Here is a 20,982-nt window from a genome sequence, read left to right on the forward strand (position 1 = left end):
TTCAAGTATTTTCATCCTTTATCACTTTTCACTCTCGTTGTTGTTCTTTCGGGCATTCCCCAGTTTTCTCACGAAATTGTTATTTAATATTTTGAGGTGTTTGTTATTATTAAGGCTCAAACACACACTCGCACACACACACTCAATCATATAGGCACACTCTTATTCAATCAACCGGAGACACGCACTTGAGCTGGGCAATGCAACTATTCAACCAAAAGACCGAAATAAAAATGCATTCTATAAAAATTTTGCGAGTGCGCGAAAAAAACTTTTCCGCATTTTGCATGACAGCGCGGCGACAGCGACGTTGACGTCGATGCCGATGCCAGCGTTGGCGTTAACCGCGACAGCGATGCCAGCGTTGACAGTGGCATCGGCGTCAGCGTTTCCTCGCACACACACACACACACACACACACACACGTATGTGGGGGGAAAACAAGAGACAAGCGGCGATTGCAATTTAAATTAAAAGCCGAAAAAAATCAAACAAACGCGGGCGATTGATGTCGTTGATGATTATGATGATTGTGCGTAAAAATCATCATAATGAACACACATGGCGTATACGTGATATGGATAAACTATTGTGTTTTATTTTTGTACTTTAAGAGGTGTTTTTATTATTTTAACTCTCTCTGGGGGTAGCTCAGATGCAGGTGGGAGTTCTAAAATATATATTTAGCTAGTTTTTGAAAGTTTTAAACTTTTAATTCTTTGTTTTTTTTTTTTTTTTAAGAAAGTTTTGGGGTAAGTTTCTAAGAAGTGTATTTGGGAATTTATTTTGTGTTTCTTCCAAGTTTCTTTATTGAAGCTAAAATCATATTTTAAAACCTTAATTTAATGTATTTTCTAAAGAATGCACTTTATGTCGGTCTGAAAATTAATTGTTTGCCCAAGATTTTTAATTTTGAGTTATTTTTGTTTTAAATATTTTTTGATCATTCGCTTCAAAATTCGAATAAGTTATGTGGAAATTTTTATTTAAAACAATTTTAGAACATTTTTAAAAAGCACTTATTATCTCTATTTTATGTTAAGTTTTCTATTTATCGATGTTATCGAGGTTCCATTGATTATATTTGATGTTTAATATAGTAATTCTTATATATATTATCCGATAAGGTTGACGTTTATTGTTGTTTTTTTATTAACTGCATATTTCTGGATTTTTTGTTCACTTTATTTTAGGTTTGAAACTTTGTAGGTTGTGTTAGTTAAACTTTTAAATTCATTTTATTAACTTAAGCACTTCATGTTGGGGATACATTAAGTGATATGAATATTCTTCAGTTATTTCCAGTTCATATTCTATATATAACAATTATTCTGTTTAGGCCACTTGATTTTGGTTTTGCAGCGATCCGAGTATATTTAATTATCGAATAATATCGATAGACGACTTTTCGGCAATTGTCGTTCTATCGCTATCGTTTTATTTGTTAACAATTTTTGACTATAATTTCGGTATGGATTTTCTCCAAATGGCCGACTGCGTGTAAATGGGCGATGCGCTTAATGCTTTACGATTGATATACGCGATCGGCGGACGCTACACCTCGGAACGACTCGGGCCGCGTCCGAAAATGCGTTCCGTTGCATATCGGATGCGTTGTGTTTATGCGACTGCCGAAGCCGACTGCGAAATTATATCACAACAACACGAAGACACAACAGCACCGAAGTGACGTCGGCGTCGCGCGAAAAACTGCATATTGCAAAAAACTAGAATTCTGAGAGAAACGAGCGCTAATAGCCAAGGAGAGTCGAAATTTGAGTTATTTTCACACAGCGCAGACTCGAGAACTTTAGGAGTAGAGCGGGGCTTGCCAGAGAGCGAGAGTGGTGGGGAAAGAGAGCGGAGAGGAGAGAGAGAGAGAGAGAGCGAATGCGAGTGCGAGTGCATTGCAAATGCAGTTGCAGCAGCGCGCGTTGATAAAAAAAATTGCTCAAGCTGCGCGAAAAGCTGCCGAAAATTCCACTTCAATTAAAGGCAAAATCAAGGACTTTTTGGAAGGTCTAAGAATAAGGATAAGATATTAAAAACATTGAGTTTGGGAATTATTAAAAACCCACCTTTCTTGACAGGAATTAAAAAATAATACACAAAATATAATAAGTCACTCAACCTAAAGACCCTGCTAGAACAATGCCAACACACACACACTAGAACATCTCAGCCTTTATTCACCACACATTTTTTGCTTTTTGTCGCACGCACACTAACTTAGGGCTAAAAAAAAAAAAATGCATTTCTGCCGCTGCGCTGTCGCCGTCACAGCAATTAGCTGCCTTTTTTTTGGTGGGGTTTTTTTTAGGGAGGGGTGTAAAAAAAATGAGAGAAGAACACACTCAAAGAGCGGCAAAAAATTGGCTCAGAAATTAGTTGTTATTTTGGGGAAAATTCAAAAGTTTTAAACATAAATAATATAATATAAAATATATACTTATTCAAATATTTACTTATAAAAAATAAATATAATATGAATTTCAAGCTCTAAATTCCTTATAAACCCAAAATTAATAAAAAGCATTTTTTTGGAATAAATAAATATAAATAAATAAAGACATGACCAACACTCACTCAAAACGCATTAAACTCACCAATTCGGCTTGAGAAACTGCATTTCCTGCTCATTAACAAAAGCAGCGACAGAGTGAGGCTTCTCCTCTCTCTCTCTGTCTCTCTCTCCTTCGCTCTCCTGTGGTGGGTTTCCCTGCGAAACACTCGAGCATTGGGTTGCACTCAAGAACATTGCGCTCTTGCTCTTTGAGTGGAGTGTGTGTGTAAGTAAGTGTGGCATGTAAATGAGTCTTAATGATTTCTTATATTTTTTGTGCTTTATTTTTTCGTTGTTTTTATGAACTTTGCTTGGGCTTTGTCTTAGTTTTAGTTTTCCTTTTTTTGTAAGTTTTCAGTTTGGTACTGATAAGCCTCTGGAATCTCTTCTTTGCTCTCTTTTCTGCTCTCTTTTTTGTACTTTCGTTTCGGTTTTTTTTCGTCTTGTCTTTTTTTGGGTTTCTCTTTCTAAGTGCGCAGTTAGATTGTCCAAAATGGTGGAACATGCCATGTTTTTTTTCTCCTGTTTGCAAGATGACTAATTTCAAACTGAGTGATAATGTGTGAGTAAAGATCAGTAACTCTTAGAACTGCGCACTTTTCCGGAAAATTCTTCGCCTTACACTTTTCATTTCATTTTAGCTTTGTTAGCTTAAAATCTCACAATGAATTAAGGAAGATATATATCTCGCAATTGTAGTTCAGTTGTAAAACGACAACGACCTGACGCACGTTCAAGGTATTATCTCATAAAGTGCAAAGAGAGTGACAGATGCAGAGAGAGTGTGTGAGAGAGGGAGAGAACCCTACAGTGACTACAACAAAGCAGTAATAACAACAACAATAATAATAGTAAGTGCAGTGACAACAACGAGAGCGCAACAGTTGCAAAGTCATGTGCGTTGCCAATGAATGCTGCAAACCGAAAGCACATTGACTTTTCTAAAGTTTCTGAAAGGTTTTTTATGCCACTTTAGATCGAGATGATATATATTTAGGAAATTATTAAAAATAAAGATGGATATCACCTTTTAGAACTATTAATTTAGCTCGAATTATGAAAAACAACATCAGAAATGAATCAAATATTAAAGACACACCTGTAGCTTAGCTTGAGTTTCTATAAATTAACATTATTTGTCATTAAATATTGAAAAGATATCAAGAAATGTTGAAATTATCAGTTAATTTTGTTTAGTTAAGTTTATTTTAATTAATTTTAAAAGAATTTTATTTTAATTTTAAATAATAATGCACAGAAATAAAAAATTAGTCATGGACCTCATCAATAACAAATAAAATAATTGTAAGTTGAGCAAACTTAAAGTTAGAGACACTTTTATTACAATGCTTCTATAATGAATATATGCAATATAAATATTATTTATTTAGAAAAATAATATTAAACTCAGATTTTAATATATATATTTATCTTTATATAGTTGTTTTATTTAGGGATGTTCTTTTATATGCTTTTTTATTTATTGACTAGCTGCAGGCCTTAAAAGTATCCCTAAAATTTAGTGTATAGAATGCGTGATTCTTTCTATAAAAATATTAACAATAAACCATTACCAACCCGTTCTTAATCACGAGAAACTACAGTAGAAAGATAAACCTAATTACTTTATAGTATTAGTTAGTTAAATAAAACCTTTTTGATCAACCAGAACTCGCTTATCATTTGGCTTTTGTTTACATTTCGCCAACAATCGCTAACACAACTCATTTTTTGTTGCCACACCAAAGTTATTGGGACACATAATAATATATATATTTTGTTCACATTTACAACATCTTGAATCGAATCGGTTTCTATATATAAACGAAAATATAATGCGTATTTTTTGCAATATTGCCAGAGCCTTAAGCTGATTACAATACTTTTTTTTTAATCAATTACACTGGGATTTTTGTTTAACTTTATTTATGGGTATGTCCGACAATCTTCTATATGAATTTATATATATATAGGAAATTTCTTAGATTTTACTAAGGCAATTTGTTGCAACAACGATTATCGGTTATCAGCCATTGCATTGCAACAAATGCAAGTGAGTGCAATTGGAGCGAGTGAATCAGACACAAAGAGGGAGGGGAGGGGGGGAGTGTTGCTCTTTTGTTGCTTATTGATTCCAATTGCCTTCGATCAAAATCGAAAATTCTGACGAAAGTTCACCAGATAACAATAAAACAACAGATGGAGGGAGGAGCAAGGTTCCGTTTCTGAGTAAGGTTTAGTTTGAAATATTTCACAATATTATTATCAAATTCATTAGTAATCATACACATAAAAATTCCTTACTTTACTTACTGTTTATATATAATTATGAAACATAATTAGCTGGAATAATCATTGAAATGCTTTATTTTTTTTTTAAATTCCCCTTGAATTAAAATCAAAATCTGTTGATTTCTTTAACATTTCAATGTGAATTATTTATATATCAAGTATAAATATCATTGAAATAAATTTGTTATAAACTATATGAGTTAATCATTTAAAAAACTTTTAGAAAGTTTGCTTTTGTTTTGGTTTTTTAATCTGCCAAAATCGAGAAATGTTAACGTATTAAATGCGACATATCACGTATACGCAACGTGGGCCTTCAAGTTGAAGTTTAGTTATTTTCTTGACTTTGTTATTTTTTTTTTTTTTTTTGCTTCCGCATAAAATGTCGCACAACAAGTTGTTGCCGTTTTAGCCATATAATGAACAGACGTCAGTGACTTAACCCCCTCCCCCTCTCTCTCCTGCCGTTTTAACCCGTCGGTCGCCTTTTACCGTTGCAACGCCATTTTGGCTTAAACCTCAAGGCGAACTTGTCTCGATTCTCGGTTCTCAATTCTCGATTCTCATTCATTCTTTAAGCGTGTTTATGTTGGCAATTTCGTTACGTTTTTGATTAGTGGCCGGCAAATGGCATTTGACTTGCAGCGTTTTGATTGAAAAAAAAAAAAACATACAAAAAGTTAACTGGATTTCTCCAGCATTATTTTAGCCTTGTCAACCTTGAGAAATACGCTTAGAAATTGTGCACTTGGCTGGCTTGTCATTTTGTAGTATTCGTATTTATTCTGAAAATTTATGGCACACGATTTCCACATTAGAGCTGTCCCAGAGTTTAGCTTAATTAAACCAACAAAAAAAGAGAGAGAAAGAATAAAATGGGGGGTGAATAGAGTGAACAAATATCGGGAAATAATACGAATAGGAATACGAATACGTGGAAGCTGCTATTAAAATGCATGCCATTGAGCCAAAGTCTAATGCATTTTCAATGTATTTTTACAAGCAATGTGCTGAATATTTATCGATTAGATGTCGTCTCAGTAACCATTCCCCCGCCATTTTCTTTTTTCTTTTTTTTTGTGTTGCAGACAAAGACGCAGCAGATAAAACGGAAGTACAGTTTGTAGTGTCCGCACAAAAGCAATTGCCACCAAAGGAGCTGAAAGCGCCACAAGTGCCACAAGCAAGAAAAATCCTAGACTCTCTCTGTACATTTTTTTTTTGTCATGAGAGAGGGAAGTAGGTGGAAAAAAAATTGCTTTTGGTCTGGAGGTTGTCATATTCCTTTTTTTTTTTTGGGAGATAAAAACAAAAAGAGGGTAATTTTTTTGGGGTTGATAAAAGTAAAATCATTTTCGTGTAGGTATTTTTGTAGGGCTTACTATATAGCTAAGGGCATAAATCGAGCAAAGTTCTTTAAATTGTCAGCTTAGGATTTCAGGAGATTTCTACAGATTGCATTAAAATGAAATTGTCTTTTTAAAAACAAGAAATAACTGTATTTATAAGTAGGTTTTTGAGACTTTCTTCGTATTTTATTTAAACTAAATTCTTCTGTACCTTTTAAAAGTTAATTTGATGAAATTATATCCATTTTTTCAATTAAATTTGATTGTCATCTATATGTCATTTGTAAGTCATTTATATGTCATCTCTTATATTATTTTTTTCAATAAATATATACCTTAACCATACCATAAAGATTATAGCAGATGAAATTGAAATGGTCATCTTTATGTCTTTATGTTATATGTAATTTCATAAAATATTTATTCCACAAAATTATACATTAACCATACCATAAAGATTATAAGAGATTATACTTAATTGACATCTATATGTCATTTGTATTTCATCTCTTATAATCTATACTTAAATATATATCAACATTAACCAATACTTATCTCCCCGGGTTACCTGTTGACACCTGCTTGGCGGAACACAGAAATGGAGTATGAGAGCCGAAACCAAAACACAACAAGTTGTCGACAGATGACAACTGTTGCTTCGCGTGTTTTTTGGTGGAAAAGCCGGCAAGGAAAAGCCATCTACTTCTCCACCTTCTCCCACTTCTCTACACAGAACGTATATGTTTCCAACGCGAGGGATTCGACGAAAATCGCCGAAAGTGCCGCGAGTGGCACAGCAGCCGGAAAACTCCCCACCCACACCCCCCTCCAAAATATATACACGAGCCAGTGAAAAGTTCCCATTCCCCGAAAACAAAACCCCTGCGGCGACTGCGTTGTTAGAACGTGTGAAGTGCTTTCTTTGCATACTTTTGTGCGTTGTGTTGATGCTGCCACTTGTTGTGCCTGTGTGTGGGTGTGTGTGTGTATGTGTGTGTAACTTATGCAACAAGTGCGCTAGTTTGTTGTTGTGTAACGATGTTACAAAGTCAAACACAAACGTCTGCGCCACGTCGTCATCAGTGTCGTAGAAGCATTTTCCGCTTCCTCGCCATTTGCTGCTCCTTTTTGACTTTTGCCATCCGAGAATACATGGTTTTGTCTGTGATTTTTGGGGGTTTTCTTTTTTCTTTTCTTTTCGTGGGGTATTTTTCAGAGGAGTTTTCGTGCAAAAATTTGTATAGAAGCATGCAGAAAAAAAAGGAATTGCCAGAAAGTAATGAATAAAATATACTACAGGAGTTTTTAATGCATGTAATCGAATTTGTGCAGTTTAAGTGTGAAATTTGCTTAGTTTAATATAGATTAAATAGTAAATAATATCATTCCTTGTATAAAATCCTTTCATTTATATTTATGTTATTATTTGTAATACAAAAAGTTATGTTTCTTATTACTTTACCTGCTTTCTTTTGAGTATTTCTGAATCCTAACTTAATAACTTTAATTATTTCCCGAGTACAAACTAAAAATGTAAATCCCTCAATAAATTCAAATTCTTATTCTTTTTTTCACGGTGTCTTTAAAATTCCTGCTACACCTTGTCTTGAAGTTGTTTTCTTCCATTTTTTCGGGGGTATTGTGCATATTTTACAAGTGTTTTCTGCCAAGTGTTTCTCCACAATCTGTCAACGAGCCGAGTTGTGCAAGTTTTCCCCCAACACCTCTCTCTCTCTCGAAGGTTTGTTTTTCTTTTCGGGTGCTTTAATAGTTTTACAAGTTTCCTGGATTTTTCGTTGGCTGTCGTTTGTTGTGCAAATTGCTACATAAATGGCTTTTATGGTCTGTAAGTTTTCAACGAAAACTTTTTGAGAGAATTAATAGATTTGCATATGTGTTGACAGGAATTTTTCGTAGGTGAAAACTATTGCCCTTGGTTTAGTTGCTCGAAAATTGTTATTTTGGCATGTAAGTTTTGGTATAAATTGCTTACAAAAGCTTACTAAATGAATTATAGGAAAACTATACCGTTTAGAGGGGAAAATATTGGTTTTCTTTAGAGTTGCTTTTGAGTTAGGAAATTTTGTATGGGAAAGTTGGAATTTTACTTCATTTTCTTTATTCTATTTCACTCTGGAATTTAAAGTCAACTCTTTAATTAGATTACCCTTTCTTCAACTTGCAGAAACTAATGATAAAGAGACATATATTTACATTAACTAATTTATATTAATACCAATAAGTTTAAATAGATATAGGAATTTTGTTTTTCGTGTTTATATCCCTGTAAGGTATTTTTATTAAAGTCAGAAACTTGAAAAAATATGAAGGAGTTATTTCCGACTCTATAAATCATATATATTCTTGATCAGCATTAATAGCTGAGTTGATCTAGCATAATTTTGGCAGAAAAAAAATGTCAAATATTTTTTTAAATTTTATAAGAGGTTACATAGTTAAAATTGTCAAAAATTTTAATTTTTTAAAATTTTAAATTGAGTATGCAGATTTGTTAACCTAATAAAAACTAACATAAAAACGTTTTCGGAATTGAAATTAATGAATTTTTGGCTTAGTTATGAGGTTTTGAATTTTTGGATTTTGGAAAAATATTGTCATATTAAAATATTGATAAATATCGTTTCAAAGAAACCGAATATCTTGAGCTTATTTATGATAGATTTTCTATTTGATTCTTTAATTTTATTGTTAACTTTAAAAGCGTATGAACTTCGTTTCGTCTTCGACTTCGTTTTTTTTTTATTTAGTTTGTGTTTTTGATCTTTATGATTGCTTTTAATTTTAGAAATCTCCTAGTTCACACTTTATTTTACCATATATCCTGCCTATGAATTTACAATTAATATATTGATCCTGTTAATTTTTTCTTTTTTCTTTATATATAATAAATACCTTTATACCTTTATAAATAGGTCTCTTAATTTTACTTAAAAATTTTTACATTAATCTCCCACAAAAATATTTTTGATGCCGTTTATTAGTGTAACAATTTGCTAACTTAAACTTTAAAAAGTTATAAATTATATTCTTTAACTTCTGAAATGAATAGCTTTATAACTACTTGAATTTTCCCACATAAGATTAGAATTTATATTTTCCCTAATTATTTTTCTTACTAACTCACCTGCTGGCAATGCGACATTTCGAACATGAACAACTGAAAATTCGCTGCTTCATTCAGTTTCAATTTAATTAAACGTTAACACACACACTCGGCATCGATTGACATATGCCACGCTTATCACTTATCAGCATTTGGTGTCTCTGGGTCTAGTCTCCCTTTCGGCGACTTGCCGTATGCAAATGGTTGTGTGATCGCTTTAATTAAAAACGCCTACACATAAATTATCTCGTTGCACTTGACAACGACAATGACTACGACAACGACGACGACAGGGAGGATAGTGTCTTTAATTAAATTTTCCACAAAAACATAAACACACGCACACACACACAAACACAGAGACAGACACGAGGCGAGCCCACAAAAGCACACAACACTTTTGTGACGCGATTTGGCGCCAACTGTTGCTTCAAATCAAATCAAATGATTGGCTTATGAAGGGTTCTACTTGTTCTTGTTCTCCGTTTTTTGTTGGTAGAATTTCCAAATAATGCCGAAATATTTTGTCGTAATCGAATCGTGTCCTTTCGTCCTGGTGGCTGCTGCCAAACTCACTTGTTGCACAATGCCAACCGAATGCCGACGCCAAATGCACGGGAAAATAGTTGTGCAGTCGCTGCCAACGACGACGGCAACGTCGCTGGTTTTCCCTCCCTCCCCCCCCCCCCACAAGCAGCAGCAGCAGGAGCAGTTTTCCCTCAGCAACAAATTCGACAAAAATGCCCCGATACACCCACAAAAACTGCGAGAAGGAGCCATCCAACAGCCAACCGAGTGCAGCCAAATGTTGCTGCAAGGACCCCAAACCCAAGTTTTGCCACCCAAATGCCATTCGAGCACTAACACACACACACACACAGCTGGGAGGGGGTGTAGAGTGGGTGTTGGGTGGGTGTTGGGTGGCTGACTCAATGACGACGACGTCAACGAAGCGACGAAACTTTTTTCGAGCACACGAAACTTTTTCAGCACGAAAATCAAATGCAGCAGCAAAATAACGAGGCGGCAGCGCAGCTGGTGGAAATTCTGCTGCTGCTGCTGCTCCTGCTCAGACTCGAAGCTCACCCAATTTTCCCCCCCTATCACCCCCCTATCCCTAGTCTCAGCCCCCTAAAAAACCACCCCAAAACCCACGCCCATCCAGCTACACATTTTTTTTTGTTCTCTCTTCTTCTCCTTTTATTTTTTGTGCCATTTTGTTTTTGTGTGTTTTGCTGTTTTGCCTTCTCCACACCCACACACACACACACACACTTGCCTGTACATATAATGTGCAATTTTTTTCCTACAGTGCATTTTGCCCAATGTCCTTAGCGCCATATTGGCGCCCTCATAGCTCCTCCTCTAGCACACACAACCCCGTCCCCCCCAACCCTAGTTTTTCCCTTACTAACTTTCCCAAAAACCCCTCCCCACCACCACCCCCCCTCTCACCAACTTTCGCATTAACTTTGTGCTTTTTCGTGCTTCCGCTCCTTTTTTTCTCTTGAAAGTGCAGCAGCAGGAGGGGGAAAAAAATGTGTTTTCTGGCCTGCGTCTTGCGAGGGCAGCTTTGTAGGTGGCTTTTGCGGGGGAAGGGATGGGGCTCCATTATCCTGTTGGACATACCTTGAACCTAGGCAAAATTCTCAATCAAAAACCCTCAACCTGCTGCGAAAGGAGAGACCCAAAGTCCACCTCAAGCTTCCTGACTTCCTGGCGAGCCGGTTGACCAGCATCAAGGATCACACGGAAAGAAATATAATATGAGGTGAAATTAAGGGATTTTTTATGAATAATTTAAAGGAGATCTTTAGAAATTAATTTCTTATTTGTACCTGAAATCAATAGAAGAAGAAGTATATAATTACATCAGGAAGAAGCTCATTATAGTATTATTATTTCAGATAAATTCCTTTTACTTATCTTCAAAAATTGTTCAAAAATATTTAACAACATACACTCAGAACTTTAAATTAGACTTTTTTAATAATATTCTCCATATAAAATCTTTCTACATATCTTAAAATATTCTCCAATAATATTTTACAATCTTTTATTTTTCCGTAAAAATTATTACCAAATTAAATAAGAACAAATTCCTTTAAAATAATCTCTTTAGAGTAATATTCTTCAGATAAACCCTTGTTTCTAAGCTTTAAAATTTCTAAAAAAATAATTAACAACCTTTAGTTGTTCCCTCAAAATTTTAGCCTAATTAAATATAAATAAATCACAATAAATTTCTCCTTGTGCATCTCTTGCACCACCCCCCCTTTTCTCACCCAGAAAAAAACGCTACCCAAAGAAATGAGAAAAACAAAAAAATAGTACAGAAAAAAATGAGGGAACACAACGAAAGAGGTGTGGGGGGGTGGTCAGGAAAAGGAAAGAAAACCGGCCAAAGGCAACCAACCAAAAAATCTATTTTCCAATTTCTGTGCACCCAGGAACTGAGTCCAGAAAACCAAACCAAACCGAACCGAACTGAACTGAACCCGGCTGGTGGATTGGAAGTGGAAGTGGCAGTGGCAGTGGCAGTGGCATGCATGCACCAAACTATGGTGTGTCTCCCTTTAGGTTTCCCCCTCTATTGCTATCTCCCTTTTGGCTGTGTGTTGCCCTCTCACTCGCACCGTGTTTTACCCACTTGTGGCGCTTCCATACAACACACACAAACACTCAAACACACAGACATTTTGGCTGGCCCACACGAAGAACGAAGGACGATGTTGGCGCCGCCCGGCGACTCCTTCGGCGCTTGCAGCGTCATCCTCGTTCCACAACAACAACAACAATAACAACAACAACAACAAGTGGCAGTGGAAGTGGAGAAAACTCGTAAAAATGTAACCTAAAAACCGCCAGAAAAAATTCAACAAGAGCAAGGCAAAGCCAAAACGCAAAAAAATATATAGGGAGAAACTAGGAGATGGTGGGAGGGTATCGAAGATGGAGATACCCTGTACAGGAAGAAGAGGGTTTATTATAACAAATAAGAAGGAGAAAGAGCAGATATGAGTTAAATTCAATATACTATAGTTATATTTTATTATATATTATATTATACATTATTGAATGTATTATAGTTTATATTATATTATAATTTCCTATGGATTGTGGGTTTTCTTTTGCATCCTATTCCAATCTTACACTGCATTTTATATGTTCTTAGCTTGGTATGACAAAAAATATCGATAAATCGATACTGTATCGATATGCAACCAGAAAAATCTATTTGTAAATCAATACTTTTGTCTTACACGTTTTTCAATGTGGCTTATATGAAGATTATTATAGAAATTATTAATGAAGCTTTAATTTCAAATCAGTACTAAAATCAAAAAATCAAATCTATGGATTATTTTTTTATATAATACAGATATTTTTAACCTTAAACATGATATTTTTCGATTTTAGTCCGAAATATAAATCAAACTCATCGTATTTTCAAAAGTTCGTTATAAAATATATAATTTTCGTCTAAATATACAACCCTTTTCATTACCAGCTTGAAGGTATAATTAGTTTAATCTTTAATGATTCCTAGTTTACAAAATTTCAGTTAATAATTTTAATAAAAATCCTTTTTAAATTCCCTTTCAAAATCCTTATAAAATTCCCCAATTACAAAATCCCCCTGTGATCATCATACCCCCTACAGGGTATAAAAAGGAGGAAAATAGTTCGTCTGCTGTTTGGAAAGTAGGTGGAGTGCTTATTGCGTAGTCCATGAAATGCTGGCCAGGATTGGGCCACCCCCCCCCCCCCCCCCACACACACACTCACAGAGAAGGCGACGCGACGTTGTCCTCGTCGCTTGTTGCATCCTTCTGGCATAAAAATGCCTTCTTACAGCCAAAGACGGTGGGTGGAAAATCGAGAAGAGGGAAATGTGAAGAGGAGGTGGGGCGGTGGAAAAGCCAACGCCGACAGCGGCGCCTGCAACGCTATTCTCTGCCTGCCTCTTCCACTGCATTGTTGCTTGTTGTTGGCGTAATCGAAAGATGCGTTTGGCAATGTGGGTGGGACTGAGAAAATGGCTAGGAAAATTGCTAAAAAAAAGGGTGGTAAGAGGAGGAAACCCCACCACCACTACATAGAGAGACACTGAGCCAGGGGGGTGTGGATATGGCCCACAATATTGCTCAACACCTGCTGCTTCTTAATACACATACACTTTCCACTCGCTCTATCCTCCTCCTCCTCCGCCTGCCGGAAAATGGGAAAAAAAGAAAATATATATATATGTGAAGCTTGTTGCTTTCGGCCACCCCTCCTCTTCTAGTCATTATAATGCATCTCTTTCTCTTCTTTATATATTCCAGATTTTTTCCTTCTATTTATTTAATTTTTTTTTGTCCTTTTTTGTTGTATTTTTTTGTTTTTTTTTTCGTAAATAAAGGCAAAGCAAAAGTTTGGCTTTTTAATATGTTTACACCCCACTAAGGGGTGGAGGAGAGTTTTCCAGGCAAACAAAATAAATATAAGAGGGGTTCGGGGTTTGGGGGATAGTGGAGCTTTAGATGGGATTCCCCTTTTTCTCTCTTTCTCTTCGACTGACTATGCAACAAGTTAGATCCCTGCTGGGGTTTGTTTTCCGCTGCAGTGCAAGTTTTTCGTAAGGAAATATAAGCTTAGGAAAATATTTGCCAGAGTTCTTTATTGCCAGTCTTCAGGTGGGATTGCCTTATCTGGTTGAAATCTTTAAGGAGGATATGTTGTATTCAATAAAGTGTGACTTTAAAATAATTTTATTTGGGATTTTTATAAGCTTAAAGGAGTGCTATCTATATGGACTTACATATATTCTTGATTAGGATCAAAAGGTATCAACTAGTTTCCCAGTTTTGAAGCTATCTGAATGTAGTAAGTAGTTAGTCTTTAATATACTCTTATTATTATACAAATCCGAACAGGCCGGATCGAAGGTCTATATCATATAGCTGCCATAGAAAAAATCGAAAAATGTTTGCAAAACCATATTATTACTTTTTTTGTTGTGAAAATATTTTCATCTAATTTAAAATAAAGTAATTTGGTATTATTTTATACTTACGGTTTTAATTTAACTAAGATCGGATGACTATATCATATAGCTGCCTTAAAAACGATCGTTAGATGTGTGTCTGTGTGTGTATCCCAAGAGATAACTCTTTCTCTCTATCCCTCTCTGTGTATCTCTATAGATCCCTTACTCTCCATCTCTCTTTGTCTATCTGTAGAGATATCACTTACTCTCTCCCACTCTCTCTCACTTTCTCTGCTCTTCTCGAGGACTATAAATAGAGGCACAGTTCTCGCACCGACCTCAGTCTGTGCGTGGCCTGCCCAGTGTTTACATCTATGGTGATGCTGTAGTGATAGTGATTACCCTTCGCCCCCAAAAATATCACCTTATCAATGATATATTTTTGGATAATTAGGAAGAAGCTTACTTACTCTTCTATCTACATATGTATTCGTTTTCCAATTAATTCCCTTAATGCCATGGATTCCATTACTAAATGTTAATTTAAATTGTTAGAGCAATTTGCATAATGCGTTTACTAAATTTTAAATATTTAAAAATAGTAGTAGTGTAGTCTTACACCTAAAGAAGAATATACCTAAACAATTTATTATAAGTATTTGTACAGAAAAGACTTTAAAAGTTTATATCTTATAGTAACTTGTGTAAGTTTCTTCTTTACTAAGTTTAGGTTATAATTCTTAACCCTTTTTACCTATATTTCAATATTTTCTTAAGCATTTAAGTACACGTCATTCATTACATTCTTAATATTTTAAAGGAAGTAAAGCCCTGTTTTGGAGAAATATTTGACTATTAAACAAGAAAGGAAGCTAACTTCGGCACGCCGAAGTTTATATACCCTTGCAGATAGAAATTCTATGACTAGGAATCCATACCATATAAATTATATATATTTGTGTTAAAAAACAATGAACTAATACCTGCTTTCATTTCATTGACCTATACATATTATATTTGCAGCTTTTCATTCACAGATTTCCATTTTTCTTCTACATCAAACAATAGTTTGTATGGCACCTATATGATATAGTCGTCCGATTTTCATGAAATTTGACACAAAATTTAAGACTAATATAAAATGGCTACACCTCAAATTTGATGAAAATCTGTTGAAAACTGAAAAAGTTATAATTTTTAATTTTATTTATTTCTCGATCGTTCCTATGGGAGCTATATGATATAGTAGTCCGATTTTCATAAAATTTTATACAAAATTGTAGAGTATAGTAAAATGGCTATATCTCAAATTTGATCCAATTCTATTGAAAACTGAAAATGTTAAAATTTTTTTTGTAAAAATTTTCCGATCATTCCTATGGCAGCTATATGATATAGTCGTCCGATCCGGCCCGTTCCGACATATATACGAGTGAGAGTATATAGAAGGCTACCTACAAAGTTTCATTCAGATAGCTTCAAAACTGAGAGACTAGTTTGCGTAGAAACGGACAGACGGACAGACGGACAGACGGACAGACGGACAGACGGACATGGCTAGATCGACTCGGCTGTTGATCCTGATCAAGAATATATATACTTTATATGGTCGGAGGTGCCTCCTTCACTGCGTTGCAAACTTCTGACTGAAATTATAATACCCTGCAAGGGTATAAAAATGTACAGATGAAATACCTTCATATAATATCAAACTAATTGCCTGAAAGAACCCCTTTAAGGAACCCCTAAACCATCTGTTCACTATCTTTTCTAATTTGTATTGAAAAAATCCCACAATCTTCCCTTCTAATAAAGACACCTAATAAAAAATCATTTCGAACACAGTCAACGTTCTGTGATTCCCCAGACATATTTCCACCATATCCGCCTCCCATCGAAAATTACCTTTTTCTGCAGCTTATATAATTTGGTTAGTGTAATCTCCTTTATTCCGATGCCGGTGTTCTGCCACACAGATGTTAGCCACCCAAAAGATACACAAAGCCACACACAGATACACACACACACACACACACACACACACACACACCTGAATCCACAAGTGGATGGGCTCCCATTACAATCAAATGAAACTCCACCACTGATTCACTGATTGAGCCATTGCCATGAGCCCCGGTCTAACAACAACAGTTGGTTGGGGAAATGAGTGTGTATGAGTGTGTTTGTGTGTGGGGGAGGGGGAAAAAGTGGGTGGGAATGGGTGGAAAATGGTTGTGAATTGGTTGAGAAAGGGGAGGGAGTAGAGCAACAGGCGAGATTTCCTATCAACACTAGGCAAAGCCACCCAAAAAAAAAACCACCTACCCCCCCACGACGTCTTTGTCTTCCTCTTCAGTTTCGATCAGCATCGTTTTTCCGGGTGGAGGAGGTGGGTGGGGTGGCAAAAAAAAATATACGTTGAAAAGAAATGCAGGAAAATTCGTTGGCGACGAAAATCGGCCACAAAAACAGGCGAGGAAAATGCTAGCTAGCTAGCTCCTCGTTGGCTCGTCCTTCGGCTCGGCTTCGTATGGATTTTCCTCTAGTTTTTCTCCCCCCCCCCCACGCACACAACCATTGCTGTTGTTGTAGTTTTTCCAACTGCTGCTGCTGCCTTTTCGGCTTTCGGCAAACGGAGGCGGCCAAACGCATTCGGCACTCATCGTCTGCAATTTTTATATTGTGCAATATATTTCGTAGGGATATAGTTCGGTGGCGCCACCTAACCTCCAGGATCCAGGATACCCTTCCCCCCTTAAAGCTGCGCATGTGTGCGTGTGCTTAAGTGCGCTTCGTTATGTCCGGCAGACGACTTCGTTGTTTTGGGGACACGAAACTGCAGGGAAAACCCACCCACTCCATCCTTAACCCACTGCAGTTAGAAAACCCAAAAGAGAGAGAGAAAGAGAGAGCGCTTTCCCCGAAAAGCCAGACACCAACAACCATATATATATGTATATATATAGATATATATATATGTATATCCTTCCTTCTTTTTTTTTTGTATATCCTGGCTTCCTTCACATTTTTGCCTTGCTGCAGCAGCTTCGTGCAGCAGGAGCAGCTTCGTGGAGCCGAGCAGAAATTGTCGCTGGAAAAATGTGCTAAGGGTTTTCCTTCTGTGGGGAGGTGGAAAACCACTGGAAGCGGCGCCTCACCTCGCCCCTGTCTGTGTGTGTGTTTGTGTGGGAATGTCAACTAGAAACAAGGACGATAAGCATTATGGAGCGCATTGAGGAAGTAATTGAGTGCACGAGACAGGGACGCAAGGACGAAGGGCGACAACGACGACGACGACGATGTGTTTGTGTGTGTCAGTGCAAAAAAAAAAAGTACGTACTTTCATATATATATATATATATATATATATTTACAGTATATTTGTACATGGCAAGGCGGCTTTTATATGTACCCACCCATGCTTTCTACAGCAACAAAAGGCATTTAACATTTTAAGGCGAGGGTGTGGGTCCTGGTCCTGGTCCTGATCCTGGTCCCCTTTCCCGGTGCTAAACGTGCTCAAAAACCGAAATGAGTGTTTTCAGGCAAAAGGATAAGGCTGAAGAAATATATATGTAGATGTATATGTAACCAAAAGGTTGACACCAGGATAACCACACGCAATACAAAAATACAAAAAATACTAAAAAATGGCTTGGAAATTTATGTTAATTTTCCCTGGACCAGACTCGCATTTTTTCGAGGTGTTTTTTTACACTTCGCTCAGACATATGGCGTCTATACTGATTAGGTTTCTCTCTGTGGTTAAAGTCAATTTCTGTCCAAAGCAAAGTCCAGACTTTGGATCACTTCATTTACCATTTGCAAAGGACCAAATCCCATTTGAGATTTTAATATAAACAATGGAGTGAGTTTTAGTTCAAGGGTTGTGGAGAAAAAAAAGGATAAGGTTTTATATAGAGATAGATACTATATCGAAGTATTGGTAGTTGAGAGCACCTAATGCATAAAAAATATTTTGCTTTCAACGGATTTAAATTGGTTGCAAAAAGGTCTTAAAAAGGAATGCAATGTGAAAGGTTTCGAAATGGAAATAAAAATAAGAGTGAAATTCTGCCAGCATTTATTAAAAGTTTCTTGATTAAAATCAGCTTTTAGAAATGCGTTTAAAACAAATATATTATAAATATTTCGCATATTAGAACATTTAATACGTAGGGCCTTCGTTTTTTAAACAAAGTATTATAGTAAAAGATTAAAAGATCGTTTTATGTTATCCAAGAAATTGAAGAAGAAGCTCATCATTTAATGAAGTATTTGAATACAATTTAATACCCTGTCCTTACCTAATTTATTCTATTATTAAAGTAAACCTAATAAGTCATTCAAAATTATTATTTGGTATAAAAAGTCACTTACAAAATAATCACTTACTAATTCATTTAATGCCTTGTGTTTTTAGAAACACAATAAAAGATTTAAAGATTGTTTTATGTTCACTAAGAAATTCAAGAAAAAAACTTAAAAGTAAATATAATTAATTATTAAAAATTTTAATTTGTTATATAAAATCACATACAAAATAACGACTGAATAATTTATTTAATGCTTTCGTTATTTTGTTTTAAACAGAATAAAATACTAAACGATTTAAAGGTAGTTTTATGTTGTCTAAAATATACAAGGAACAACTTACGATTCCATTAAATATTTTAATACAAATTAATATTATTATTATAATATTTAAAAATTATTTAATATTATTCAACAAAAACTCACCCACAATGTGCAGCATATCCTTGGACCATTTCAATAGTTCCCTTTTGATGAGCCGACGCTCCTGCAGGCATCTGGCAAATGAGCATTCAGCCATATTTTACAGATATCACCAATATATATATTATATATATATATATATATATATATATATATATCAATTAAAATATAGTAGAACCGACAACTGTACCTGCAAAATATAACGAGCACAAATTAGCTGGAAGTGACTACAAAAAATTGACTTGGTGAAAAAAGCAAAATGAACAAAAACGTATAACAACAAATTTCCCCCCAATGGAAATGAGTGTTAATTTATTAAATCTATAATGCGCCATATAAAATTTCATTTATCGTTGTTGCTATAATATTATTATCGTTGTTGTTGTTGTTGTCGCATTTTCGAACACTACGAAATGATTAAACGAGTTTTGTTTCAAGGTTATCGCGAAAACACACAAAACCTGTTGCACTTTAGATTTTGTTGTTGTTGTTGTTGTTTTCTCTGTCTTATTATTTCATATGCTGAAAATTTATTTATTTTTCTTGATTCATTTTTTTTTTGTGTTATTATTATTGTTGTTGTTGCATTCTTGCTAAGCCTCCGCCAGTTTATTTTGTTGTTTTTGCCTTCGTTGCAGTTCTAGTTGCCGCTGATGTTGTTGCATTTTGTGGTTTTTGTTTTTTTCTTTTTTTGTGCAAGTATTTGTTGGGGCTTTTACTATTCGGACAAGCTACCAGTTTTTGATATTTCCTAGTTGCAAAATACAATGAGTTACAAAGAAATAGGTAAGGGTTTAAGATGGCTGACTAAATATATAGAATCATTTTTTATTTATTTTTCAACTATTTTGACTGACTAAAAGAGCATTTTAAATATTTGTATCATAAGAAATATTATTCAAAACAATTATATAAATATGACTTCACTGGTTAAGATCTGAATTATATGATTAAAAAATTACAAACGGTATTTGTTAGTTTTTATACCCCTGTAAAGTATTATAATTTTAGTCTGAAGCTTGAAACTGAGTGAAGGAATCATTTCCAAACCTATAAATCATACATTTTCTTGATCAGCATCACTAGCCAAGTCGATCTAGCCATGTTCGGTCAAAAAATAAATTTTGGATATTTTTTTCAACGTTTTATAAGGCGTTTCAACGTTGAAATTTTCAAAAATTTACAAAATTTTAAAAATTTCTAATTTTAAATTGAGTATGCAGATTTATTTACCCTAAAAAAACTAACATAAGAAAGCTTTTTGATTTGAATTTAATGCTGTTTTGGCTTAGTTATGAGTTTTATTAACTTTGACAAGTTGAACAATTTTGTCATATTAAAATATCAATTAATATAGGTTTTTAGCTTAATTATTATCAATTTTTTTAATTCGATCCCTTAATTCTGTTGCAAACTCTAAGGGTTTAAATGTAAACTTTAACTTGCCAAACTCAGTTTCCTTTCTAGTTGTATATAGGTTTAGATCATAACTATATTAGATTTAAGAAAAAGAACCCATATTTGATAATTTAATTATAGAAAATCTACAAATAAATCCATTAAATAAGTGCTTCACTTATTAATTAACCCTAAAATATATCTATTTATTTATATCTCTTAGAAGCTCAACCTTTAGTAGTATTTTTTATAGAAAATCATTTCATATTTCAAGTTAAAATAAAATAACAAATATTCCTTCAACAAGCTCAAAAGTTTCAATTACTTTCCATAGAAATAATTACACTTTTAATGGCTTTATTCTATCGAAACTTACTGTGGCAATCGAACAAGTAGATAGCAATATTTCTTACTATTTAAGCTGTCTATTACATTAATTTATTCAAACGCCGTTTGTCGTTGCTGTGTCGCTTTGCATTAAATTAGTTTTGTTTCGTTATTAAACAGTCGTAAATTGCGAAACGTGTTTGGGATTTCGCTATGAGTT

General features: G+C 34.8%; 1 protein-coding gene across 4 annotated transcripts in view; it reads right to left on the reverse strand.

The window, feature by feature from the left end:
- The window catches only part of Eip93F (Ecdysone-induced protein 93F), a 71,839-nt gene extending 52,612 nt beyond the window's left edge, over positions 1-19,227 (reverse strand). Inside the window, exon 1 of one of the 4 annotated variants that reach the window (XM_020961559.2) lies at positions 19,041-19,227. In XM_020961559.2, the coding sequence (XP_020817218.2) occupies positions 19,041-19,134 (94 nt within the window). In that variant the 5' untranslated portion in view covers positions 19,135-19,227. Of the gene's footprint in view, positions 1-1,344; positions 9,932-19,040 lie in introns of those variants that run through there. The other 3 variants (XM_086839490.1, XM_086839491.1, XM_086839492.1) reach the window with 3 other exon arrangements.
- Between the last annotated feature and the right edge of the window lie 1,755 nt (positions 19,228-20,982).

Source organism: Drosophila serrata, unplaced genomic scaffold, assembly GCF_035046125.1.
Source record: "Drosophila serrata isolate PLE 108 unplaced genomic scaffold, ASM3504612v1 contig_376, whole genome shotgun sequence".
In the NCBI taxonomy this organism is placed as follows: domain Eukaryota; kingdom Metazoa; phylum Arthropoda; class Insecta; order Diptera; family Drosophilidae; genus Drosophila; species Drosophila serrata.